The sequence below is a fragment of the Baudoinia panamericana genome (genome assembly GCF_000338955.1).
Source record: "Baudoinia panamericana UAMH 10762 unplaced genomic scaffold BAUCOscaffold_13, whole genome shotgun sequence".
Taxonomy (NCBI): domain Eukaryota; kingdom Fungi; phylum Ascomycota; class Dothideomycetes; order Mycosphaerellales; family Teratosphaeriaceae; genus Baudoinia; species Baudoinia panamericana.
The window spans coordinates 857675-879344 of NW_006911269.1; the positions used below are offsets into that span (position 1 = coordinate 857675).

Consider the following 21670-nt stretch of genomic DNA (forward strand, 5'->3'; position numbering starts at 1 on the left):
ACTCGTACCGCCTTCATCAACCCAGCTCCAGGGCAAACCGTGGAACCCTTTCTGTCTTCTACTCGGTTTGCCTATGGCCCATCCAAGCGTACCAGGGGAGCTGTGAGCAAGCGGAATCGTTGGATATCATGGTACAACCTGGGCGTAGTAGAGCCGGTTTGTGATTTTACATTGATGTCCACTCACTGCAGCGACATCCAGGGATTGTCTATGTCCGTAACACAGCCTCAGATCTGCACCACGCGTGTGCAGCAGATATATCATCCACCAGGCCGCGGTTTGCTGGACATCGGTACAGGTGGCGGCGCCGGAGCATTGTTTGAAGGCTTGCCTCCAAGGCCGCTCTTCTTCGGCGGAGGCGGCGGAGGCGGCTTCTTCTTGCCTGCCACAGACGCAGGCGATGTGGGTAGCGGCATTTGCGTGTCAACATCGGTAGTCGTCCGTATAAGTCGTGCAGGGGATGGAGCAGGCGACGCCTGCGCCTCAGCACCTGAATTCATTCGTGCAAAGCGCGCCTGTAATTCGCTAAGCTCCGGTCCTCGTGGCTGTGCAGGCGGAGGTCGTGGTGCTCGAGGTGCCGCTGATTGTGCACCAACGTCGAAGGCTGGCACAGAAACTCCGGCTTGACCGAGCCGTGCAGCTGCACCAGCGTTAATGATCGCAGGGTCTTCTGAAGGTGCCTGCACAGCCTCGCCGTAGGTCGGCGGTGGTGGAGGGGTGTACTCGTTTGGATTCTCCGTCATGCGAGGAGGCAGAACCGGTGGCGGTTTACTAGCTTGTCGCGTGGGCAGAGCGGGTAGCGCGGGGCGCGCGGTCGTTGTCTGTCTTGGAGGTAGGCTCGGCGACGACGTCCGTGCGGGAGTAGCAAGCGTTTCGCTATGGGTGCGTCTGACTGGACTGGCCGTGACATCGCCATTTGCACGTCTCACGGGCGGTTTCGGTAGGTGATCTGTCCTCAAGCCGGTCGTATCTTTCCGATACGGGACAACGGGCAGCTGCTCGGCCACTACCACTGCTGTCGCCGCCTCCTCTTGTTCCTGTGCTTGACCATCTTCTATACGTAGAGTCGCAGATGCAGGCACCGCTGCGCCTAACCCACCACGCGCGGCAGTGCTTGAACTCGAGCCTGCCGTGATCGCATTCGGATAGTAAGCGCTGTGCTTTGGTGGCGGACCGAATGAATCTGGATCCTTGAGAGTCGCGAGCGGACTGGATTGGTGGTTGCGAGATGCTTCGTATGGGTCTTTCTTCTTCCCGGTAGCCATGCCCATCACGTCCGACTTCCATGTATCTCGATGAATCTGTCGGTCGCCGGCCGGCTTCCATCCTTTCTTGAATACCTCTTTCACCTTCTCCTGGTTCTCCGGCTTCCGTAATGCGATAGCGGCGATGATCATGGTGGGCTACGTATTATGGTGTTGTGTCGTGAAGGTGTCAAGGATTTGAAGGTTCAATGCTTGTCGCATTGGTGGAGAAGGTTATGGTTAAGGGTTGCGGGTGACGTCGCCCTGTGGAATGTCACGCGATATGAAGGTTGCCACAGACACTACGAACAACAAACGGACAACACCATTCACTGGGAGTGGCGTACCACAGGTTGAGGACGGTGTTGGCATCGCACCGCTCATTCCCCTATCGGTGGTTCCTGATAACACTATCACCATGTAAATTTATACCGAGCCCTTAAGCTTATCACGGCTCTTACAAGTACCCTTGGAGCTGAGATCAACACACGAGTCTGTCAGACATGAGCATGGCCGAAGCTCATAACATGCAAAACATGGGCTGAGCGTGATGCGGTGAAGGTAGCAACTCATACCATAACCGTAACCGTTTCATTTGTCTCATCTGAAATCATCTTGCCCAATATGGGGCAAAGCTGCACTGCACGCTCTTAGACATGGTAGAACGGCTTCTCCGGCACCATACCAACCAACCTGTTACCCGGGTCTGGCCTGAACTTGGGGTTCTTGAAGAACAGATGCGCTTGCTTGCTCATGCTCTCCACCTCACTGAACTCGAACGGCTCCTTGTGCTTGAACTTGGTCAGGTCATACACCCCCTTCGCATACTCCGGCGCAACATTGTAGATTTGCGAGAGGTACTGCTTCTGGATGATTGGGAAGTTGACGTGCGACAGCATCTTTGCGGTGTTGTGGTGCAAGTTCTTGCGCTGCTGGTCGGTCATGACGCGCTTGTAGAGTTCGCGCGGTTGGTCGTACTCTGAGAGCTTTCCTTCGTGATAGTAGTGGCTCTTGCGGCTGACGATGTTGTCTGACACCTTGTACGGCGCTTCTGCCACATCGGGACGGAACCTGTCGCCCATGAAGGAGTTGGGTACGTATTGCTTGTTGCCGGAGTGGTTGCCGTCGACACGCATCGGGCCGTCGAAGTTGACCGAGGACAGTGATTGCGCCATGAAGGGGCAGTTGACGGGCACTTGGTGGAGATTGACACCGATACGGTGGTACTGCGCATCGCGGTAGAAGAACATGCGGAATTGCAGGAGTGGGTCGGGCGAGTCTTCGATACCTGGAACCATGCTGCCTGGGCTGAAGGCGGCCTGCTCAACATCACGGTGGAAGTTCTCGGGGTTCTTGTTTAGGACGAGCTTGCCGAATTCGTGCATCGGGAATTGGCCACGCGGCCAAACCTTTGTGACGTCGAATGGATCGAAGCCTAGCTTCTCCGGGTCTGCCTCGTCCGGTTGCATAATCTGAACCTTCGCCGTCCACTCGACCTCTTGTCCAGCTTCAATCAGTTCCCAGAGCTGGCGCTTGGAGTAATCTGGATCTTCACCAGAGATGCGAATCGCCTCTGGCTCGGTGAGCTGCTTCTGGCCGTGCTTGGCAAGGAAGTGGTACTTGATGTAGACGAACTTGCCCTCCTTGTTGACCCACTTGAAGGTGTGGCATCCGTAACCGTGCTCGTTAACCCAACCATCGGGTGTACCGTGGTCAGAGAAGAACATCAACCCCGCGTGGTTGCCTTCAGGGGTGGCGCCCAGAAGGTCGAAAGTAGCATCGTAGTCAAGGAAGAAGTTCTTGGGGTTGCGAGCCTGCGATCGGATCACGTCTGGGCCTTGAATTGGGTCACGGCAGAAGAAGACTGGGAAATTGAGTCCGACGATGTCGTAGTTGCCCTCGTGAGTGTAGAACTTGACAGCGAAGCCACGCGGGTTGCGCGCTTCATCTGGGAACTCACGGCCAAGCGTGACTGTGCTGAATCGGATGAAGATGGGAGTGCGCTCGCCCGGGCTTGAGTTCTATTAGCGACCCGGAACACATTGAGCTAGAATATCAGACGCTTACCGCTGCAAAAAGTCCGCCTTTGTCAAGTCGGAAACGTCATTCGTGCACTCGAAATATCCGAACGCGCCAGAGCCGCAAGGATGAACCATGCGCTCAAGGTTCTTCGAACGGTTGAAGTGCTGCTGCTTCTGGAAAAGGTGAACATCGCTTGCCACTGGGATACCTCCGATCGTCTTGCTGTGCTCCGGGTCCGGGAGCGGGATACCCTCGTTGTTGGTGAAGTATGGGCCGTCGTCTTCGCGAATGCCTTCCTTCGAGTAGCCTGAGACCTTGGCGATGATGTCCATCGGACCTTCATTGGCGGACATCATGTGGTGCATGCGGTTGCCACGAGGCTCGCCCGCGCCCGCGATGCGGGAGGCAGTCTTGATGGCGTCCATACTGTGTCTGAGTATCCTGCTTACTGGCACTCAAGACTGACAGGAAGAGAAGAGGAGAGGGTAGTGAAGCGACGCGGTGAAAGAGGGGCAAACGCGTATTGAATACTGTGCCGTACTTACTAGCTTCCATGTGGGTAAATGTGCGGTAATGGTGATGCGTGGTTGATGCTACAATCGACACGAGGCTTAAATTGAACCGTCACCGTGACCGAAAGTGAGCACATCCAAGTCCCGCGTACGCTTATCTATGCATTAACGCGGTGAGTGCGCGCACTCATTGGTCGCGTGCGTATACGGGCGCATGGAGGAGTTAGTGGCAAAGTGGTGCATGACACGTCGAAAATCGCGGGACTGATGATCTGTTCCTGTTCCTGTCCTCGGCAGACGCCGAGGCATGCCATTGGGAGCTTGGGCCATGACAGCTCGTCTCGCTTGCTCGAAGCTCGAAGTTGGACTTCATTCCGTGCGAATAGCCAAAAACGACGAGCATTCCTACCTCCAACAACCTTCATCATTCATACCGTGCTTCAATGAGCATGAACATACGAGCGGAGTAACACAGGCTCTGGCTTACGATAGCTGATATTTCGGCATTTGCTGCTACTGCCGCAAGCCACGACTAGGTTGTAAGCGTTCGTTGCACAAGAAAATCTACGTGGAACACCACCGGGATGAAACAATGTAGTAAGCGCTGCAAGGCTCGCTCGCCTTCTGACACCTCCACAGCAGCTCAATCTGGGATGGAGTTGGACCAGTCCTAGGTGGGTCAGCATCTCTGGAGGCACACCGCGAGCGAGACCTGGGCAATGAAAGCGGTTGCCATTCAGCCGTTAAGGTGGCAGACCGGTCGGCGTGTCACGTCGATCGATCCGTATGGTTGGTAGGTGGAGAATGCGACAGTATTGCTGATTCTTGGAGCTGCTATTTCCAAGCCGTCGCCTTAGACACACGCTGCAAGTCTCTGCACACCCTCCCATGCACTCTTCAGGCGAGTCAATCGTCGAGGTATGTCCGAGATGAGGTCGATCGCCCTTGCAGTACTCATCTATACGAAGAACAGATAGGTGAAGAATTGCGTCCTCCGAGCTCTTCAAGTGTCTACTCGCGGCACATACGGCGGAGGCGCACCGGTTTTCTTGGCATGCGAAAACAAGTCGCTTGTGGGGTTGCAGGTTCCGGTTGAGTGACACCACCATTCAACAATGGTGGTTGTTGACCGCATGCGGGCTATCGTAGCCTGGCCGGCCATCATGATCTGGGTCTACCAGCTAGATTCCCGTACCTGCCGTATCCTCCGCTTCTTGAACGTTCTAACTGTCCTTGCCAGCTTTGACATTGGGCTGCTCTAGCTGCTTCTCCTGCTACCGTCTTGCTTGCATCCGTGCCGTTGGGTGGCGAGCCTTCCCTTCGATTCGCGTAGAGAGTCCTACAAGGGAGCCTCGGAGGTGATGCTTACGAGCAGATTTTTACTGCATTGTGGTAAGGGAAGGCAACAAGCTCGTACGCCGCACTCGAAGTGCTACCATTGACAGCGTAATGAGATATTGCGCACTTTCGCTGTACTCTGTCGGTTTGTCACCGTTGCAATCCGGTCTGTGCTTTCACGTGCTCAAGGCTCGTATGGTGGTGGTGCGGTTATATTTGTGCAATGAAGAAGGGCGACTTGCGGCCGCTGAACCTCGTCTGCTGAACCGTGGGGAACCTCTACCCACCAATCCGGACGCATCATCTGGTCATAGATGGGCAGATGCTTGGTGACGCGCGCTGCAGGTGCTCTGCCAGCTTCCACATCATGACCACCTGTACCGCTCGGAAGCCTGCTCGGGATAGCAGACGGTGATGGTACTGCGCTGTATGCACGTAGACTCTGCACCCAATGCTGGCACGGTTGTCTCCATGTCATGACCCAGCGTGCGATGCGAAGGCCAGATCCCAAGGCGCTGTAGACAGTGCCGACCAGACAAAGCATGACGGCGATTGCGTACATGCTGAGTATGAACACCGAGGCTACAGCCCAGTCACTTGAGTAGTACTTCCACTGCGGGTTCGGCTCGCAATAGTATATGTGCTGTACTGCCAAGACGATGGAAACGAAGGCCAAAGCGAACAGACCGGCACCGCCAGCACTGACAACGCCCAAGAAGATCCAACAACTCGTGCGCCATTGTTCTTTAATGTGAGCAGAGCCAAAGTTGCGGCATATCCGCATCAATCCGTAACCCAAGAAGATCGTGAGAGGAGCCAGCACGTATGAAAGGTCGCAGAGAGCGTGGGCGGAGGACGGCTTCACACCAGCCATCCACAGTGCTTTTGTTTCGCAGATGGTTGAATTGTTGAACAGAGTTGCATTGCTGCTTGACGTCATGCTGCCAGTGGTTGCAAGGTCCTCGCTCCTCTCCAGCTCAGAATCGGTAGACAGAGTTGCAAAGGCAGCCGGATTGCGCCAATAGACGTGAAAGGCTTGATTAAACTCCGCTCAACGAAGTGTTCGTTGTAGATATTCGGTCCACAGTGAGTGATGTAGTAGCTGGCTGATCGGGAAGCGAATAGCTGTGACTAGAGTATTCCTATTAATCTTCAGATCTGTTATCAAGACCAATATGTCTTCACCAAGCCGTGAGGCTGGGATTTCTGCGACGCACCATCTTGTTCTTGAGGTCATGCGTACTGTTGAGCGGCCTCAAGGCTGGCTCAGCCTTCAAACTTCTTGGCAGCAACGCCAAGACAGAGTAGCGATTAGGCCTACCTCTAGTAAGTGCCCTGGAGTTACAGGAGACTGCACGGGAGAGCTGAACAAGACTTAGGGTTGCACAAACTACAGCTGCCTCGCCGTGACTCATGTTCGGTGTCCGGTGAGGTTCTTGGCCGGCAACTTTAGCACAGCCGCCCTTCTTCATGCCGCAATTCCTCAATGTTCCTGGTCCATCACAGGAGCCTCTCCATCACAAGATCAGACAGCTCTCGATACGACTATCGAGGTGGGGCTCACTCGTCAGAGGGATGCTAGGTGAAGAGTTGTTGGGCGCTTTGGAGCCCGCTCATCACTTAGCCAAAACTATTCACCAATCCAAAGTGGTTGAATATCTGGAAATAAGTAGGTACGTGAAAGCTCTTGGTCCTTCTGCCAGCGCTGCTTGCGCTGCATAAACCATTCCCGAGATGCGGAGGGAAGCTGAGGCGTTGCGGTAAGACCTGCAAGCAAGTACTTCGCTCGTACAGTTATGGCGCTGTCACTCCGGTGATACAGGGTGTGCATCGCTGGCTCAACGTAGGAACGCCTCCAGACCACAAAGACCTCGTATGCGATCCAGATGGCCAGAAACGGTGTGGCAAGAATTACGAAAGGAGCAGTGACCGGTATGATGAGGATGAACATGCTCCACACGCCCCATGGTGTGCGAGAGAGGCCTCGACTCCGGGCACCGTTCACGGTGAGCGCGGAATCGGTGAGCACGAACATGCAGTTTCCGGCGGTGACACCCTGCAGACTAGCAAGAACCAGATATAGAACAGCCACTCCATTCGCCACTCAGACGGGTCTGAAGGAGTCCCCTGACAATAGTGTCCATGCTGTACAGACGTGAAGAGAGCAATGATTGGTATTGTGCTGAGTGGAAGGATCATCAATGCATACGATCCATGCTGTCTCGCAACCGACCGGCAGCACGGCTGTGGCAGGTTCCGTTGTGAGCGGCTGTCCCAATGGTGTTCGAGGTGAACCTTAATGATCTGTTGAGCATATTGGGCTGCCAATGTCGTGAGGTATGCTTCGAGGAGCACGCAAAATATCAAAACACCGACAAGGTTGGCTACAGCGTTCTCGTTCCAATGTCAGTCATCACGGCAACCCAGTCCCGGAGGAATGGCGTCGTGAAGCCCGGAGGAATGGCGTCGTGAAGCTGTAGTTAGCAGATGAGATCAACGAAGGTTAGTGGACCGATCACGTTCCGGTGAATGCATCTTCTCCCAGTGGGATGATGAGGGTAAAGTGTTGCTCAAAGCCTACAGACCGGACATAGCTCGCTACTCATACCAAGATAGCGCCGCACTAATATACTATGGTTGTCTTGTAAGATGCGGTTGAGGTGGTGGCCTAGCTCGAAGAGGTAGCCTACTTTCCAGGTTACCTTGCATGCACACAGCCCTCGGCAAAGCTTCGGCAACGGAGGTGATGCTGTGCGTTGCTGTATGCGGGAGCGATCAGGTGGTAATGCTGATTTGTGAACTGCATCTTTCACGCTAAAGCAGAAAGCTTATGGTCTTTTGAGCATTGATATGCCTCGCGTCCCTACAACCTTTGGACGTGTAGTAAGCATCTACCAAAGTTCACAGCTGCCGCACAGCACGAAGGCACCACAGTAATCATAGAGTGCTTCGTACTGAACCAACCTGCCAAGTGAGCACACCAATGCTAGTCGTACAAAGCGTACAATTTCCATCAACACACTTTCGCCTGTTGAGGATCCTCACCCATAGCCATCACCCGCCTCGAGAGGGTTAAGCCTTTGCAACGACCGCCTTGCTAGTCACCGCCGGACGTCTTGGCCGATCGCTCGCCCTCATACTTCGCTTGCCATTAATAACATTGTCTCCTGCTCTCGGCGCATGACGAGAAGCCATGAGTCCTTCGTCCATGACAATTGCTGCGCTGAGTTTGGAATCCGTTGCTTGAATGCCCTCAACACGAGCGTGCTCGCCATACGTTGCAGTTGCACCTTTGCGCGAGTGAGAGATAGCACCGCTACGAGCATATTCGCGCTTGCGAGCTTCGGGAATATGAGATTCGGGTGACTCGCCCTTTGGAACGAAGACGCGAGCCTTGCTTGTCGTGTCGGTGACGGTGTCCTCGTTGCGGCGCGCGGTGCTACACTTCCTGTCTCCCTTGCTGCCGTCATTGGGTCCCGTTGCCGTCGAGGTTAGCGTCTCGCCTGCGTTTTGCTTGCTGGCCAGAGGGAACGATGCTAGTGACTGCTCGGATGGGGTGGACGGCGTGGTGGAGGCCGGTGTTGGCAGCAAGGGAACAGCAAGGTCGATCAAGTCGCTGCAAGTAGACGCCTTGCGCATGTTGGTGGCTGGTGGTGATGAAGTACGCTTGTTAGCCTCGATGTCAGCAGGCTTGGTGCTCGCCGCCTCCGAAACGTCTGCTGCTTTGCGAGTAATTGCCGGCTTCTGCGCAATGCTGAACTTGCGAGCGGCACTCAAAGTTGCCTTGTTGCCTCCCGTGATGACAGAGTCCGCGGCCGAACTGTCGCTGTCGCTGTCACTTACTCTCGCCGTTGCTTCACCACTCGCCGACCTGTTCTCCACCTTGTCATTCTCCTTGACATCTCGCTTCAGCCACGCAGAACCCTTGACAAGTGCACCAAATCCGCCGGTGCTCTGAAAATCTTTGCCGGTGCCACCAATCACGCCCCGCTTGAGAACACTCTGCTTCTCCGCCCACCATCGTGGCACACACCGTATCCCAATCCGCTCCAACGTCGCCTTGTCCGGCATTTCATGCTTGAACATGCATCCCTGCTGCATGAAGTCGCATTCACCATGTCGGATCCAGTAGGTGCAGTACTCTTTCCTGTCTTGGTCTGGAAGAAATCCGGAGGGTGGGGTGGGGGTTGGAGTGAGGTGTTGTGTATAGCCGAGACGGGCGGCTGATGCGGCGCCGGTGGTTGTAGCAAGGATGGCATCGATGACGGACTGGGTTCTGTCGCCTGGGACGGTGCGTGAAGTCGGAAGGGCTGTGTCAAGGGGCTCTTTTGCAGCCGGTGGGTTAGATGCGTTGCGCCAGTTGGTGGCCGTTTCATGGGCGGAAAGCTGACGTTGAGGTGTGGCTGCTTGAAATGTTGCAGTGTTCACGGCTTCAGCAAGAGCCTGACGTGCGTAGGCGTCTGGAGCGAGGTACTTTGGCCGTACATGATCTTGACCATACAGGCTGGAGGATGACCGAGGCCGGCTGGAAGTACCCGTCATCGCTCCTGGACCCGGCGCGCCGAGGTGAATCTCACGCTCCAGAACATATGTTGAGCCAGTATGCGGCGCGAAGCCGACATGCTGCATTCCCACCGTCTCCTCGAAGCGCAGAATTCGTGGAACTCCCTGGAGACGGATGTTGAAAGGCAGCTCGTCTGCCGGAATGAGAGGCACAGTCGTGCCATTATCGCGTGAGATGAAGTAGGTCAATCGAGCTTGCTTTCGTTGCGGAGCCATTCGGGACGGTTCTTGAGATGCCGAGAAATGTGCTGTACGTGTGTTAACCCCTGACATTTCTGTTTTGACGGGAAAGTGGTGGTGCTATAAGGTTATTGTCTGACTTAATCAGGCTGTGGATGGCTGCTACAGCAGGTCAGGAGAAGGTGGAAAGTGCGAGCTGATACGTGTGAGAGGCCTGCTGCCATAGCAAGCAAAGGTATATTATACTCCAGAAACGTGTTGCTTGCTTCAGACATCTCGGATCAGATGACAATCAGGGTAGATGGTGAAAGCAAACAGTTGAGACAGTCCGTACCTTCCCCTTCAAAGCCACCGTCAGACCTGCATCCATGTGGCGAATCCAGGCTTTGTATTTACAGCACTGGCGTTCGCGGCGTATTGACGATATCTCGGAAAGTCGCAGACACACGCATGGCGCAGTCACAAGCGAGCTGCAGCCATCCGGTAGTCTTACAGCTTAGATCGCAGCCAGCCTAGCATGCCGGTGCCAGCCTCATCGTTGAGCAGTTTCCACAGCTTTACACCCTCACCCCACTGGGCGTCCGTCCAAACATCTGTCTTACCATCTTCCCTAAGCCTCATAACCTCCGTAGCTTGACTCGTGGGCCAGTTGACCTCATCACCTCGGACAAAGGCAGCAAAGGCTCCGTTCCAAGACTCCAGAATCAGCTTCTCCTGTTCGGTAATGCCTTCGCCCTTGCCCTCTCCCCAGAACCAGATGGCCATATCGGAGCTATGAGTGACGCCCCAATCAAGCGGTAGAGTGACGCATTGTGCTCTCCACTCGAACCGATACCGCAGTAAATCCTTCCCAGGCTCCAAGCCTCCATTGACCAACGCATTTTGAAATCCGCGCTCGAGGCAGTGCACTTGCATATTGGCGTAAAGTTTCCCAAAAGCATCTACCCAGTCCTCCATACCCGCTGGCAAGGCGTGATCAGCACCACAATAGTACTCCATGAGCTTTTTGACGGCGTATTCCGGATAGTCAGCGCAGAGACGAGAGTAAACTCCTTCAAACGTCGCTTGCGTTGGTGTCCGCCAGATGCGGTAAAGGCTATGTTCGTCGCGGCACTCGCCGTTCATGAGTCTGATTCCACGTTTCTTCATCCGCCGAGCGAAGTCGCCGGAGTTGATGTTCGCCATCAGTGCCTTCGAGATGAAAGCATTATCGGTGGTTGCGCGAAATTGATGGAGATGCATGTTCGCCTGTGCGTCGATCAGTTGCTTGAGTGGCAGGTCTCGTAAGCGCTTGAGCTTCTCTTCAGCAGACAGGCTGAGCGGGATCGAAAGCGCGGTGAGATACTCCTCGAATTGCAGCTGATGCTCCGCAAGCGACTTCGGCTGTACTCCAGGACTATTGGACCACATTATCACTCGCCGGATGACCGCCTTTTCGTCCGGGACAAAGTAAAGTTCGTGTGCGAGCTGCTGAAATGCGCTGTGCGAACCAGCCGAGTAGCCGCCAACAGTAATGTTGTGCGCGTCGCCACCGAAGTGGCTGATGTTCGCTGCTGTCCACTCCAGTGCGAGACGCTGGTCCCAGAACCCCATGTTGCCCGCGCCAGCCACGCCAACGCGCTCGGCTTCGGCTTGCAGTTCTTTACTGGCAAGGAAGCCGAAGGCATTAAGACGGTATGCTGGCTGGACAATGATTGCGTGGAAGGCGGTCTCGCTGAGAAGAGGTGCGACAGATTCGGGCGACATGTTAGGGTCTCCCCATTGCAGGAACCCACCTAAACCGGTCAGACATACTGTCCGGCATTCATTCCACCCAACAACTGATGCAGATACTAACCATGTATGTAAAAGAATACGGGCCACCCTTGTGTCGAAGGCGGGCTGCCACAAGGGATGTAGATATTGAGTTGCAAGCAGTCCTCGTCCCAGACTTCCTCGCCATTCATACCTTGCCATGAAGGCTGCGGGCAGATGCCAGTAGAACGAGTAAAGCGGCCAGGGTTTGCCTTGGTACCATACCGGTAGTAATCCGGCAAGGGCCGAGGTCTTCGGAACCGGTATGGTCCTATAGGTGGTAATGCATATGGTACTCCACCAAAATATCGAAGCAATGGCGTATTACGAGAGCTGTTCGAACGAAATGAGACCGTTAGACCTTCGAGGTGGCCAAGAGAGCCGGCATTGAAGCGGTACGGATCTCGTTTGTATTGCACACGAGGCATGCTGCGACGCTGTTGACGGACGACGAATTTGTTAACAAAGTCAGTGTCTCATGTCAAGGAATGGTAAAGCAGGCCGAAGTACAGAATCGATGGTGCTGCTGTCACTGCTGTTTATGCATAGGGGTGCTTTGAGGGGCCTCGGCAGTTAACGGCAAGAATGGCTTGCAGCGAGGGTAAGTGTCAATAGTCTTTACCACTTGACAACAGGACGCAATGTGTTCCGTTCAAGAACTTATGTGTAGCAAGGTAGCCAAACTTCGAGGAAGTCTGTTGGGCCAAGATACGAAGGACCGCCGTACTTTTCGCCCGCAGTACTTTTCGCCCGCAGTACTTTTCGCCCGCAGTACTTTTCGCCCGCAACACTTTTCGCCCGCAGTACTTTATGCCCGCAGTACTTTCCGCCCGCAATGGGCGGGACTGACAGCCGCTCAATGGCAAGCCGCAACTCCATGCAGGACGCCACGCTGTGAACGCTCAAAGTCCGCACTCGCTCGTCGCTCACATCCTTTCAATCAAACATTTTACTGTAAGCCTTCCGCTCCTTTGCCTTCCGTTCGCTCGCCGCCTTCTTCACACCAGCCAACTCGTTCTTGATCCCGGCATCTCCCGGAGCCAGCTTCTCCGCCTCCTCCAAATACTTCAGCGCATCCTCTTCGTTCTTGCCCTCCTTCGCTGCGACACCCTTTCGAAACAGCGCCTTGGCCTTCTGGCTGTCGGTAACGCCTTCGACTGCGAGCGCCTTGTCTGCGGAATCAGCAGAGTCTCTGAATTGCTTCAGCTTATACTGCATCAAACTGCTGTTGGTGTGGAGGGAGATCTTGAGCTGAGTGAGCTGTGTCCCGAGATCGGCGGGATCGTTTTCGAGGGGCGCCGGGTACTCGTGCAAGTAGCGAAGCGCTTTCTGGTATTTGGCAAGCGCAAGCTTCGGGTCGTTGGACTTGAACGCTTTGCTGCCAATGTCCTTGAGCTCGGTGGCAATGGCAACTATCTCAGAACCCTTCCACTCCTTGCCCTCGCCTAACTGGTCCTCCGGGAACTCCTCGTACGCATCTCCGGTTGCATCTGGAGCCTTCTTCACGAACTCCTCCAAGCTCACATCTTCTGGCAGCTCTCCACAATCCTCGATCACGCAGTCCCGCTCCGGCTTGTCGCTCGCTCCCACCGGCGTGTTCTCTACTTGCCTCACCACATTCTTCCCCGCAATCACCTCCCCGAACACAACGTGCTTGCCGTCCAGATGCGGCGTCGGCACGGTAGTGACGAAGAACTGACTGCCGTTCGTGCCCTTGCCCGCGTTGGCCATGCTCAGCAGAAATGGCTTCTCATGCTTGAGGTCGAAGTTCTCATCCTCAAACTTCTCGCCGTAGATACTCTCGCCGCCCGTGCCGTTGCCGGCCGTGAAGTCACCGCCTTGGATCATGAAAGACTTGATTACACGGTGGAAGGCGCTACCCTTGTAGTGGAGTGGCACGCCTGAACTTCCTGTTCCCTTTTCGCCGGTACAGAGGCAGCGGAAGTTTTCGGCGGTCTTGGGGACGACGTCCGAATACAGAGAGAAGACAACCTTGCCGGCAGGGGTACCGCCAATAGTGATGTCGAAGAAAACGCGCGGGCGTTTAGAGTGGGTGCCGTTGGCTGCCATTGTTGCGAGCTGTGTCCGATCGCTCTGGTGTTCAATGAGGCAGTAGGTCGCTGTCCGCAATACGAAGCTTCTGCGTAGACGACTGGCAGGGTCAATTGCAACTGTTAAGAGGCTATGCGGAAGAACGAACGAGAAGATGTGCGTTCGCTGCAGCCAGCTGAATCTGACTCTCAAGCTCTCGAATCTTCCCTTTGCCCCACCACAACAAACGCCAAGGCCAGCAGACCCCACTTCACACAGAGTTCAATGCAGGTACAGAGCGCGCGCCTCCTCTCTCATCTGCGCGACCTTGGCGTCCTCGGCGTCCTCCAGCCCAGAAGAGGGGCCACCAGACGCTGTGATGATGCCAGTGAGTATCCACGTCGACCAGTAATACCACACGCTTGCCAGCAACAGCCTCTGGATGGCAGATCTGATACCGCGCGGCTGATGGAAGTTGGCGTGGTGGTTGATGCGCACCCCTCCGTCGAAGATGGGCTGCGCAATTTGCCCGACGTGCTGAATGAGGTCCGCTATTGGGTCGATCTCGAACTCGTGTACCCAGACGATGTAGATGATGACTCCCACAAACAATGGCATGGATTGGCTTTGGTATACTGACTATGAGTAAGTAAACGAAGTGGCGTAAGAGAATGAAGTCGTGAAAGCAAGCGCCGCGGTTCTCGTGACTTCCTGGTTGACAAAGTGGGCTAGGCATTTGCTTCCCGCCTCTTCAGGTCATACTCCGCGACTCTACCGAAGATACCTCGTATTGGATATGACAGGTATAAGAGTGACTGCCACACGCCATGAGCTGCAGGACAGCTAGCTCAACTTGTGGCTCGATTTACGTCTTTACCGCATAGGCACTCTATCTAGCCATTACCACTCCCACGTGATCATACAACGAACATCATAACAGCCATATTTCATACATCCACCCCCCTCTGACCAGACCCACTCCCACTCCCACTCCCATGCCCAACCGCCTTCCTCCCCTCCCTCCTCCGGCCCGTCAACGCAGCAAGCGGCGTCTTGCCCCTCCTTCTCTCCCTCTCCGCCTGCTCTCTCACTTTCGCCTCCTCCATTTGCGCCACAATCTGCTGCTTTGCGGCCTCCCTTCGCTCTCGATGCCGGATCTCCCTCTCATAATTCGGCAGCGCCGTTGTGCCATTCGTATGCTCGGTGTCGCTGCTTACGGCGCTTGTGCTGGCTGATGCGGACACGGAGGGGGATCGCTGGCCATCGGACCCTCGGGATGCGATGGCCGTGCGGCTGCGGAGACTACTGCTGATGCTTGCCGAGCCGGGCCGGTCTCTGAATAAGGTGCTTGTACGCTGCGGTGGATTGGGAAGTTCGAAGGTTGAGGCTGCGCTGGTGTGGGGTGGTGTAGGATCGTAGAGCATGGTTCCCACTTCATCGTTTTCTTCTCTCTCTTCTTCTTCGTCCTCATCCGTTGAAGTGACCATATCCCACTGCCTTGGCGGCTTCACGGTGGACAGCGGTCTGCGACTCGACTGCATACCCGGCGGCAATAGCGACGGGTCTTCGCTAAGCCTTGACGCACCTAAGTCGAAGGTGATCTGACTGGCGGCTGTCTCGTCTGGGCTCTCGATGTTCGGATTGCTCTGCAGCTGCTCAATGATCTCTTCCCAGTGGAAGCTGAGCGCACTGTTAGGTCGCTCGGCTCGCTCGGCGCGGCTCAGACACTCCTGCGTGCGGCCGTTGAGGCTAACGCAAATGTCATGGAAGGCTTTGAGATCGCCTTCCGTGGTTTCGATAACATGAATGATCTCGGACTGCCTGCGTGTGCCGTTACCATAGCTGTCTCCTTGTCGGGTCGGAGAGACAATTGCCAGCCATAACTGTACAAGATCTGCGAACGCCCTAGCTTGGTCGATTAAGTAAGGGAGACTGGGAAAGCCTTCTCTACTGGTCGGTGGCAAGCGCTGCATAATTGTCATCGGCGTGCCGTAGCTGAGGTGTGTCTCTGTGCTCGGAATGCCTGCTGCGAAGCCTGGAGGACCGGCCGGGGCTGGGTGCATGGCAGTAGACGCCGGACGGGGTACGTAGCAGACGTCGTCAATGAGCGTCTTGAAGCTCTCGCGGTGCTGACCGAGGAACGTGTTCATAGGCTCCATCCAGTGCTCTTTAGTGCCGAAATGGGCCATGTTCGCAAGCGTCTGCAACGACTTCGCGATGAGCGTGAACGTACGACGGGCGCGCGGTCTCATATCCTCTGTAGCAAAGCAACGTCAGTTCAATCGAATACGCTCGTTGGACGAATCATGCTCACCTTTCAGCAGCCCGAAGAGCTTCGGGTTTAACACGGCCGGGCAGAAGAACCGCAAGAACAAGAAGCCGCTCACACTGCTGTAGCTCACCGTCCGGAGAAAGTCGCCATACCGGTCTTCCGCACATGCGCGGATGTGGCGAAAGATCATCCTGAGTTCGATCGGACACTTGCTCTTAGCCGCCACAATTGACTTCCAGACTTCGCTCGTGAATAACATAAGCCGGCGCCAGTTACGCTCCAAGTCTTGCGGCGAGCTGACACGGTTGGGATCAACCTCGCATTCCGGATCTTTATCATTGATTTCTTGGATCTTGGCCGCAAGCGAGTCTTCCAGATATTCCTTGCCGACCCTGCGCATATGCGTATCCAGGCTCTTCGTCAATAAGGTGTTGCCGCGAAAGAGCAGGTTAGCCTCCACCGCAGCGTTTCTGTTCATGTCGCGTACAATGAGTTCGCGATCACTGTGCGTCACCCCGGCGCCGTGGCTCTCTCTACTATCGTTTGAGCCAACGCGTTCTTTGTATCGCAAGCGAAACATTGGCGTCTCCTTCGTCACGCCATCGATTTCCTCCTCGACCAGAGCCATAAGCCAATCACTCGACTTACCGGAGACCTGGAAGATGTTGAGCAGGCAGTCGCTCAAGCGCTTGAGCTCTGCAGGTATCATGGATGCGATCTGCAGGGTGAGAGCGTTGCTGAAGCGGTGCAGCAGTTCGCTCAGCGGCTGATAATCGTGCGCCATCAATATCACGCCCTCTTCAGCACGTGCTTTGATCAGAACCTCGCCGACGCGCTGGTTGTGCGTGTTCACGATCGGCCACCACTTCTCAATCTCCTTCTCATCTTCCAGCTCCTGTAGGTAAATCTCAACCTTGCCGCAAGTGACATCGAACGTCAAGCCCGTGTAGCCGCCATGCTGATCGCCAGTGAAACCATATGCTTCGTGCACAAGCCGGCTTTCATGCTGCTCACGCAGGTGCGTGGTGTCAGGTGGGCGACGCTTGATCACCACGCTGGCACTGTTCAGCACGGGCGGCAGATCCACGAAGTCGAAGCTCTCGCCCCAAAGCGGGCTCAAGCCTTCGAACTTCACAGCTGTTTTGCCACGTGTCTCATTATCCAGCAACACTTCAGCGTAGTAGCCTTGCTGCTCGGGCCTACCGTCACGCTGCCCGCTTCGGGTGTGAGCGCCGTTGAAGTCCGGATCAAGCGACCACGGATCGCTTGTGGCTGGGGGATACATCTTCGCTTCTATCACGCGTATGCCCAAACTGCGCTCGACGCGAAACATGTCGGTTGTTGGAGGCGCATTCGTGTCTTCACTGTCTGGTGTCCTATCGGCATCGTTCTGCTCCGGTGAAGGCGGTCCGTAGAGTTGCGGAATGGTGAACGCTCGTAAGAGCACGAACCAAACCTCAAACAGTACTCTGTTCTCCAGACTCAGGAAGATAGGCCGCATGAAGCCGGACTGGCTGTTACTCAGGCTCGACGTATACTGCGGGTAAATCGCGATACAAAAGTCGTTGTCCAAGACGCTAGGATCCAGCCGCTGAATGGCGCACCGGCTGAGCTGACTGAGTTGCACGACAGAGATCAAGCTGTTGTCCGCTTCAGACTGCAACTTTAGCTCGCCGTTCTCGCGCAACATGCCACTGATGCGCCGCCATCGTCGCGTACCATAGCTTTGCATTCGGTACGCTTGCGGCCGTGATGTCATCGGAGTACCAACCAAGCCGGGAGTGCTACTACTGTAACCAATATTCGTGTCCCAATAGATCATGTTGCCAATCTTGATCACTGGCGCTTCACGTGTTGTCATGACCTCCGATTTAGGCCGCTCGGACTTGCTGCGTGTGCGTGATCGTACTTTGGCTGCTGAGGAAGTCCGAGCCGGGACTTGTACAGAAGCTGATTGTTGTGAACGTGGTGACGGTACGGTTCCGTTGCTCGATCCGCCTCTTCGTCCAAGTTTTTCTTCCCTCAGGCTCCAGTATAACAAGACCGCATACCACGTGTCAAAGTCTGCTTGAGTGTGCAGCTTGATGTGCACGTTAATGTTGGCTCGGAGAGACGTGATCTCTAGGAACGGAGTCTCTCTGTCAATGCTTGGGCGGACCTTGCATCCTCTGAGATCAGGAACCAGCTTTCTATGGTTGCCGTCGTTGGTGTATGCCTCGTACATCAAGCTCGCTGTATCTTCCTTCACATAGCAGTAGCTTTTGGTCCACGGGCTAGCAGCGCCCCGTCGGAAGACGAGATTGCCACTCATTCTTCCATTCAGCATCTTCATCAAGTGCACGATGCGTCTGGCGGTCTGCGGTGGTAGTGACGCAGCAAGCGAGTCGACCGTGTTGGTGGATTGAGGTGATGCTGATCGGCGGTCATGCGGTTCCACGGACATTGGTGTAGGTGTGCCTATAGCTTGCATTGACGGTGCTGCTGGAGGAGAAATGATCGATGGAACGGAAGCCAGGTAGTCTGCGCCATGGTAGATAGGTGCAGACGGCGAGTTGACGCTGCCTACTCGATTACTCCTAGCCTTCATGACAGACGAAGGCGACCGTTCGCGACGCCTTGTCTCCTCCAGAGTTCTTGTCCTTGGTCGCACAGCACCCGGGTCATCTCTTCTGGCTGTCACCGTCGCGGGTGCAACTTTGTGCTGACCATTGCTTCGACTACTGCCGCGTGGAACTGCTGTCACCGGAGTTACCGCCGATGCTGCGCGCCCGCCATTCCTGGAATGCGGTGGACTTGCACTCTGCTGACTCATTCGAGCCTCACGTTCCCACTCCCGTTCCACCACAGGGCGGCGACTTCTATGCGGGTGTGAGGACGGCGAGATTTCAAACAATCGGCGAGGCGGCAATGGCGGGTTACTAGCCGCTGGTCCACCAACTATCGTCGTCGTAGTACCTAATCCCGTATGCCTGTCAAACGGAATGAATGCATTTTCGAAGCTGCTCGTTCCACGCTCTGCCGGGAATGGGCTGCTGTTCTTGCTGCTGGATAGTTCCGCTTCTGCCATGGCTGAGTTGTCGGGTGTGACTGCCCTGATTGATCCTGTGCGCGGCGGCCTCACCTCAGCTGTCGTGTCACCGAGATGGTGCAAGGGCGTGCTCTCGGGCAGCGCCGGTATTGAGGGTCGAGGCGCTGATTGCTGCTGCTGTGACACCCGTTCTTCCTTCAACCACTCGTCATAAGCCGATGGTTCCTTGCGCCTCCGTTGCTCCGTCCAGCGCTGCCGGCTGCCATTGGCTTGCTCCATCACTTGACACTTCTGCGCTTCTCCGCCCAGAAGTCCTCCCAATCACTAGTGCGGTCAGATTCTGCGCAGTGGATCGCTCATTGCGCACTCTGCCCCGGTATGGGAACGTCGTAAAGAGAGCGCCTTAGTCTACTACCCTCTATCGCACATGCCGCATCCCTCTCTCCAATTCACATCACCCCCCAATGCTCATTGAGCCAAGAAGAGCAGCGGAGAGGTCGATGAGAGTGGAAGCGCAAGCACGTTCACTTACGAGCCACACAAGCCCTGCTACATGAGCAAGGGTGGCCCTGGCGCACAATCCAGCTGGCGCAACAAGCTTTCCGGAGGGCACCCTCACTACGAGTCATTCTACTTTCGAGCCCTCCCTAATCGAAACTGCTTGTGGACAGTCCATTCGCAATGGTTAGATCTTGACGATTGAGCATATCGAGCCACTGCCAATGGCCTTGGATGCTCACGTGAGTCGCGGAAGATGCACAATGGCTTCTGGCGTCAGGCACGGTTTGCGCTAAACAGAAACCCGCTCGAGAGGTGCCAGCACACCACTCACCAATATCTGTGACCGATTGGTACTAGACTGTAACGCGGCCGGCACCTCTTGCTGCATATAGCCGAGACCAGTGTCGGCGCGGCTCGCAAGAATTCAAAGTCAGGTACGCTAGATTCGCACTTCCAACCTCCTTGCCTTCGATATTGTCATAGAGTTGAGAATGTTCGCTTACTGAGTATCGAGCTGCTACTTATGTATCGTGCTGATGCGATGGAGCACGGACATCAACTCTACGGAAGGTTCTTTCGGTAGGCTGAAGAGAAGAGACCGTACTTTCCATCGATCCATTAATCAAGCATCTGCGCGATCTGCCTAAGTTTCGAATCGCGTGAAGCCGTGAGTGTCCGTAGTACGGCTCGCAGCGACTGCTCCAGTGGCGCTGTACGCCACGCCGCACTTCCAGCGACCCATGCCCACCCGCTTCGCATGCGATGCATATCACATCTACGCTCCTAAACCCTGCTGCTGGAGAAAGGCTTGCACGCTCTGAAACGCACCCGTTGCCGTCGTATGCAGATTCACGCAATGGCCTGTATCCGGTACGATCAAACTCTGAAACTTGCTTGCGGCTACGTTCGGATACAACGCTGGCCGAACTTGCGCAGCAAGATCTGTCGGGTAGGTGCAATTGCCGTCACAGAAGGGCAGATCTCCTTCTCCGTTGACCACCATTACCGGATTCGTGTAGTCGGAAGCGGGCGCGAAAGGCGGAAGGAGACGCAAAGGCGTCGAAATGGCCTCGCCTAACGTCAAAGGCTGCTTTGTTGCGGCGACTTTGGCGAGGATCGCTGGATCGAAATTCGGAGAGCGGAAGAAAGCTTGCTGGCACGAGATAGCGCTGTCGGGAACGAGGTACCTAACATGATCCGTTAGCCATCGCCTTCCTGCTCACTGCATAAAGCAACCCACCCGCTGTCAAGTGCGCCGAAGCGCTCTGGCTGGTTTTGGTTCGCAATCGCAGCGTTCAGGCCAAGGAAGAAGGGCGGTATTCCCGTAAGGTTCGCGCTCGCACCAATCAGGACGGTGGCGTCAAGGGTGGATGGATGCTGCTCTGCAACTCCCAAAGTCACGTAACAGCCATAGCTGTAGCCGACGCCAATAACAGTACTGAAGGTGACGCCGCTGAAGAAGCCGGACTGCAGCATGGTGGCCAGCTTGTTGGCGATCTCGATCTCGAGCGGTGTCTGCACGACGTTCAATGGATCTGGCTTGTCGCTTGCGCCAATCCCGAGGCGATCCTATCCAACACAAAGGCATGGGTTAGCAGATGTGGGAGCCAATAGAACGGCCACTAAGTGTCCCACAGACTTACGTAGAAGAAGACGGCGTAGCCATGACTGGTCGCAATATCAACGTAACTGTAGCCTGGAGCAAAGTCCCAGTTGTTACGATCGAAGCCGAACCCGTGCGTGAGCAGCTGCACCGCCTTCGGCCTCAAATTGTTGGGCGGAACGCAAAGGGTTGCGCCAATGGTCCAAGTCCCACTAACTACCTGAGTAGGCGATTGGAGTAGCTCGGCGAGCGTAGGCGAGTTTACCTGAAATACCTCTAGAAGCATCTGCGTGACATCGGTCTGCTGAGTAGGCGATGTAAAAGCGAACTTCAAGTTCTCAGCCGAGGCCCGGACTCTGACAGTGCCAGATACGCAAACGGATCCTCCTCCATTGGATTGATGGACATTGCTGACCGTGAAGCCGGCGGTGTTGAGGCTCGATGCACTAGCTTGTTGGAAAGTCGCATTCTGTGCCTGAACTACGGCAACAAGCGTGATCAGAGAAAGTAGGGAGCGCATTGTGGGCGTTGAAGCGCGAAGCAAACGATGGTAGGAGCTGGTGAATCTGCAAGTCTTAGGAA

The 21670-nt window shown here is 55.4% G+C and overlaps 11 protein-coding genes across 11 annotated transcripts; 1 reads left to right on the forward strand and 10 right to left on the reverse strand.

Annotated features, from left to right (window-relative positions):
• Positions 1 to 260: 260 nt before the first annotated feature.
• On the reverse strand, positions 261 to 1397 carry BAUCODRAFT_27705 (uncharacterized protein; the record flags this gene model as incomplete). Its single annotated transcript, XM_007682122.1, has 1 exon — positions 261 to 1397. One exon carries the CDS (start codon positions 1395 to 1397, stop codon positions 261 to 263), a length of 1137 nt encoding a protein of 378 aa, XP_007680312.1.
• A 248-nt stretch (positions 1398 to 1645) lies between these two features.
• BAUCODRAFT_288212 (uncharacterized protein) lies at positions 1646 to 3813 on the reverse strand. The gene is made up of 2 exons (XM_007682574.1): positions 3312 to 3813; positions 1646 to 3257 (listed from the first exon to the last, which is right to left on the reverse strand). The coding sequence occupies exons 1-2, from the start codon at positions 3689 to 3691 to the stop codon at positions 1895 to 1897; spliced, it is 1743 nt and encodes a 580-aa protein (XP_007680764.1). The 5' UTR covers positions 3692 to 3813; the 3' UTR covers positions 1646 to 1894.
• A 560-nt stretch (positions 3814 to 4373) lies between these two features.
• On the reverse strand, positions 4374 to 5093 carry BAUCODRAFT_288609 (uncharacterized protein). The gene has a single exon (XM_007682575.1). It carries the CDS (start codon positions 4885 to 4887, stop codon positions 4522 to 4524), a length of 366 nt encoding a protein of 121 aa, XP_007680765.1. The 5' UTR covers positions 4888 to 5093; the 3' UTR covers positions 4374 to 4521.
• On the reverse strand, positions 5094 to 6412 carry BAUCODRAFT_289132 (uncharacterized protein). Its single transcript, XM_007682576.1, has 2 exons — positions 6334 to 6412; positions 5094 to 6258 (listed from the first exon to the last, which is right to left on the reverse strand). Exon 2 carries the CDS (start codon positions 6054 to 6056, stop codon positions 5301 to 5303), a length of 756 nt encoding a protein of 251 aa, XP_007680766.1. The 5' UTR covers positions 6057 to 6258; positions 6334 to 6412; the 3' UTR covers positions 5094 to 5300.
• A 114-nt stretch (positions 6413 to 6526) lies between these two features.
• On the forward strand, positions 6527 to 7206 carry BAUCODRAFT_38484 (uncharacterized protein). The gene is made up of 2 exons (XM_007682216.1): positions 6527 to 6789; positions 6882 to 7206. Exons 1-2 carry the CDS (start codon positions 6587 to 6589, stop codon positions 6931 to 6933), a joined length of 255 nt encoding a protein of 84 aa, XP_007680406.1. The 5' UTR covers positions 6527 to 6586; the 3' UTR covers positions 6934 to 7206.
• Positions 7207 to 7888: 682 nt separating this feature from the next.
• On the reverse strand, positions 7889 to 10150 carry BAUCODRAFT_288631 (uncharacterized protein). Its single transcript, XM_007682577.1, has one exon. The coding sequence runs from the start codon at positions 9950 to 9952 to the stop codon at positions 8189 to 8191; it is 1764 nt and encodes a 587-aa protein (XP_007680767.1). The 5' UTR covers positions 9953 to 10150; the 3' UTR covers positions 7889 to 8188.
• On the reverse strand, positions 10116 to 12295 carry BAUCODRAFT_288616 (uncharacterized protein). The gene is made up of 3 exons (XM_007682578.1): positions 11697 to 12295; positions 10194 to 11634; positions 10116 to 10124 (listed from the first exon to the last, which is right to left on the reverse strand). The coding sequence occupies exons 1-2, from the start codon at positions 12079 to 12081 to the stop codon at positions 10349 to 10351; spliced, it is 1671 nt and encodes a 556-aa protein (XP_007680768.1). The 5' UTR covers positions 12082 to 12295; the 3' UTR covers positions 10116 to 10124; positions 10194 to 10348.
• A 7-nt stretch (positions 12296 to 12302) lies between these two features.
• BAUCODRAFT_289210 (uncharacterized protein) lies at positions 12303 to 13839 on the reverse strand. Its single transcript, XM_007682579.1, has 2 exons — positions 12461 to 13839; positions 12303 to 12395 (listed from the first exon to the last, which is right to left on the reverse strand). Exon 1 carries the CDS (start codon positions 13721 to 13723, stop codon positions 12590 to 12592), a length of 1134 nt encoding a protein of 377 aa, XP_007680769.1. The 5' UTR covers positions 13724 to 13839; the 3' UTR covers positions 12303 to 12395; positions 12461 to 12589.
• Positions 13840 to 14525, reverse strand: BAUCODRAFT_288601 (uncharacterized protein). Its single transcript, XM_007682580.1, has one exon. The coding sequence runs from the start codon at positions 14418 to 14420 to the stop codon at positions 13956 to 13958; it is 465 nt and encodes a 154-aa protein (XP_007680770.1). The 5' UTR covers positions 14421 to 14525; the 3' UTR covers positions 13840 to 13955.
• Positions 14526 to 14631: 106 nt separating this feature from the next.
• Positions 14632 to 18399, reverse strand: BAUCODRAFT_126409 (uncharacterized protein; the record flags this gene model as incomplete). The annotated part of the gene is made up of 2 exons (XM_007682581.1): positions 14632 to 15941; positions 15999 to 18399. The coding sequence occupies 2 exons, from the start codon at positions 18397 to 18399 to the stop codon at positions 14632 to 14634; spliced, it is 3711 nt and encodes a 1236-aa protein (XP_007680771.1).
• Positions 18400 to 20260: 1861 nt separating this feature from the next.
• On the reverse strand, positions 20261 to 21608 carry BAUCODRAFT_78619 (uncharacterized protein; the record flags this gene model as incomplete). The annotated part of the gene is made up of 3 exons (XM_007682345.1): positions 20261 to 20672; positions 20726 to 21054; positions 21129 to 21608. 3 exons carry the CDS (start codon positions 21606 to 21608, stop codon positions 20261 to 20263), a joined length of 1221 nt encoding a protein of 406 aa, XP_007680535.1.
• Between the last annotated feature and the right edge of the window lie 62 nt (positions 21609 to 21670).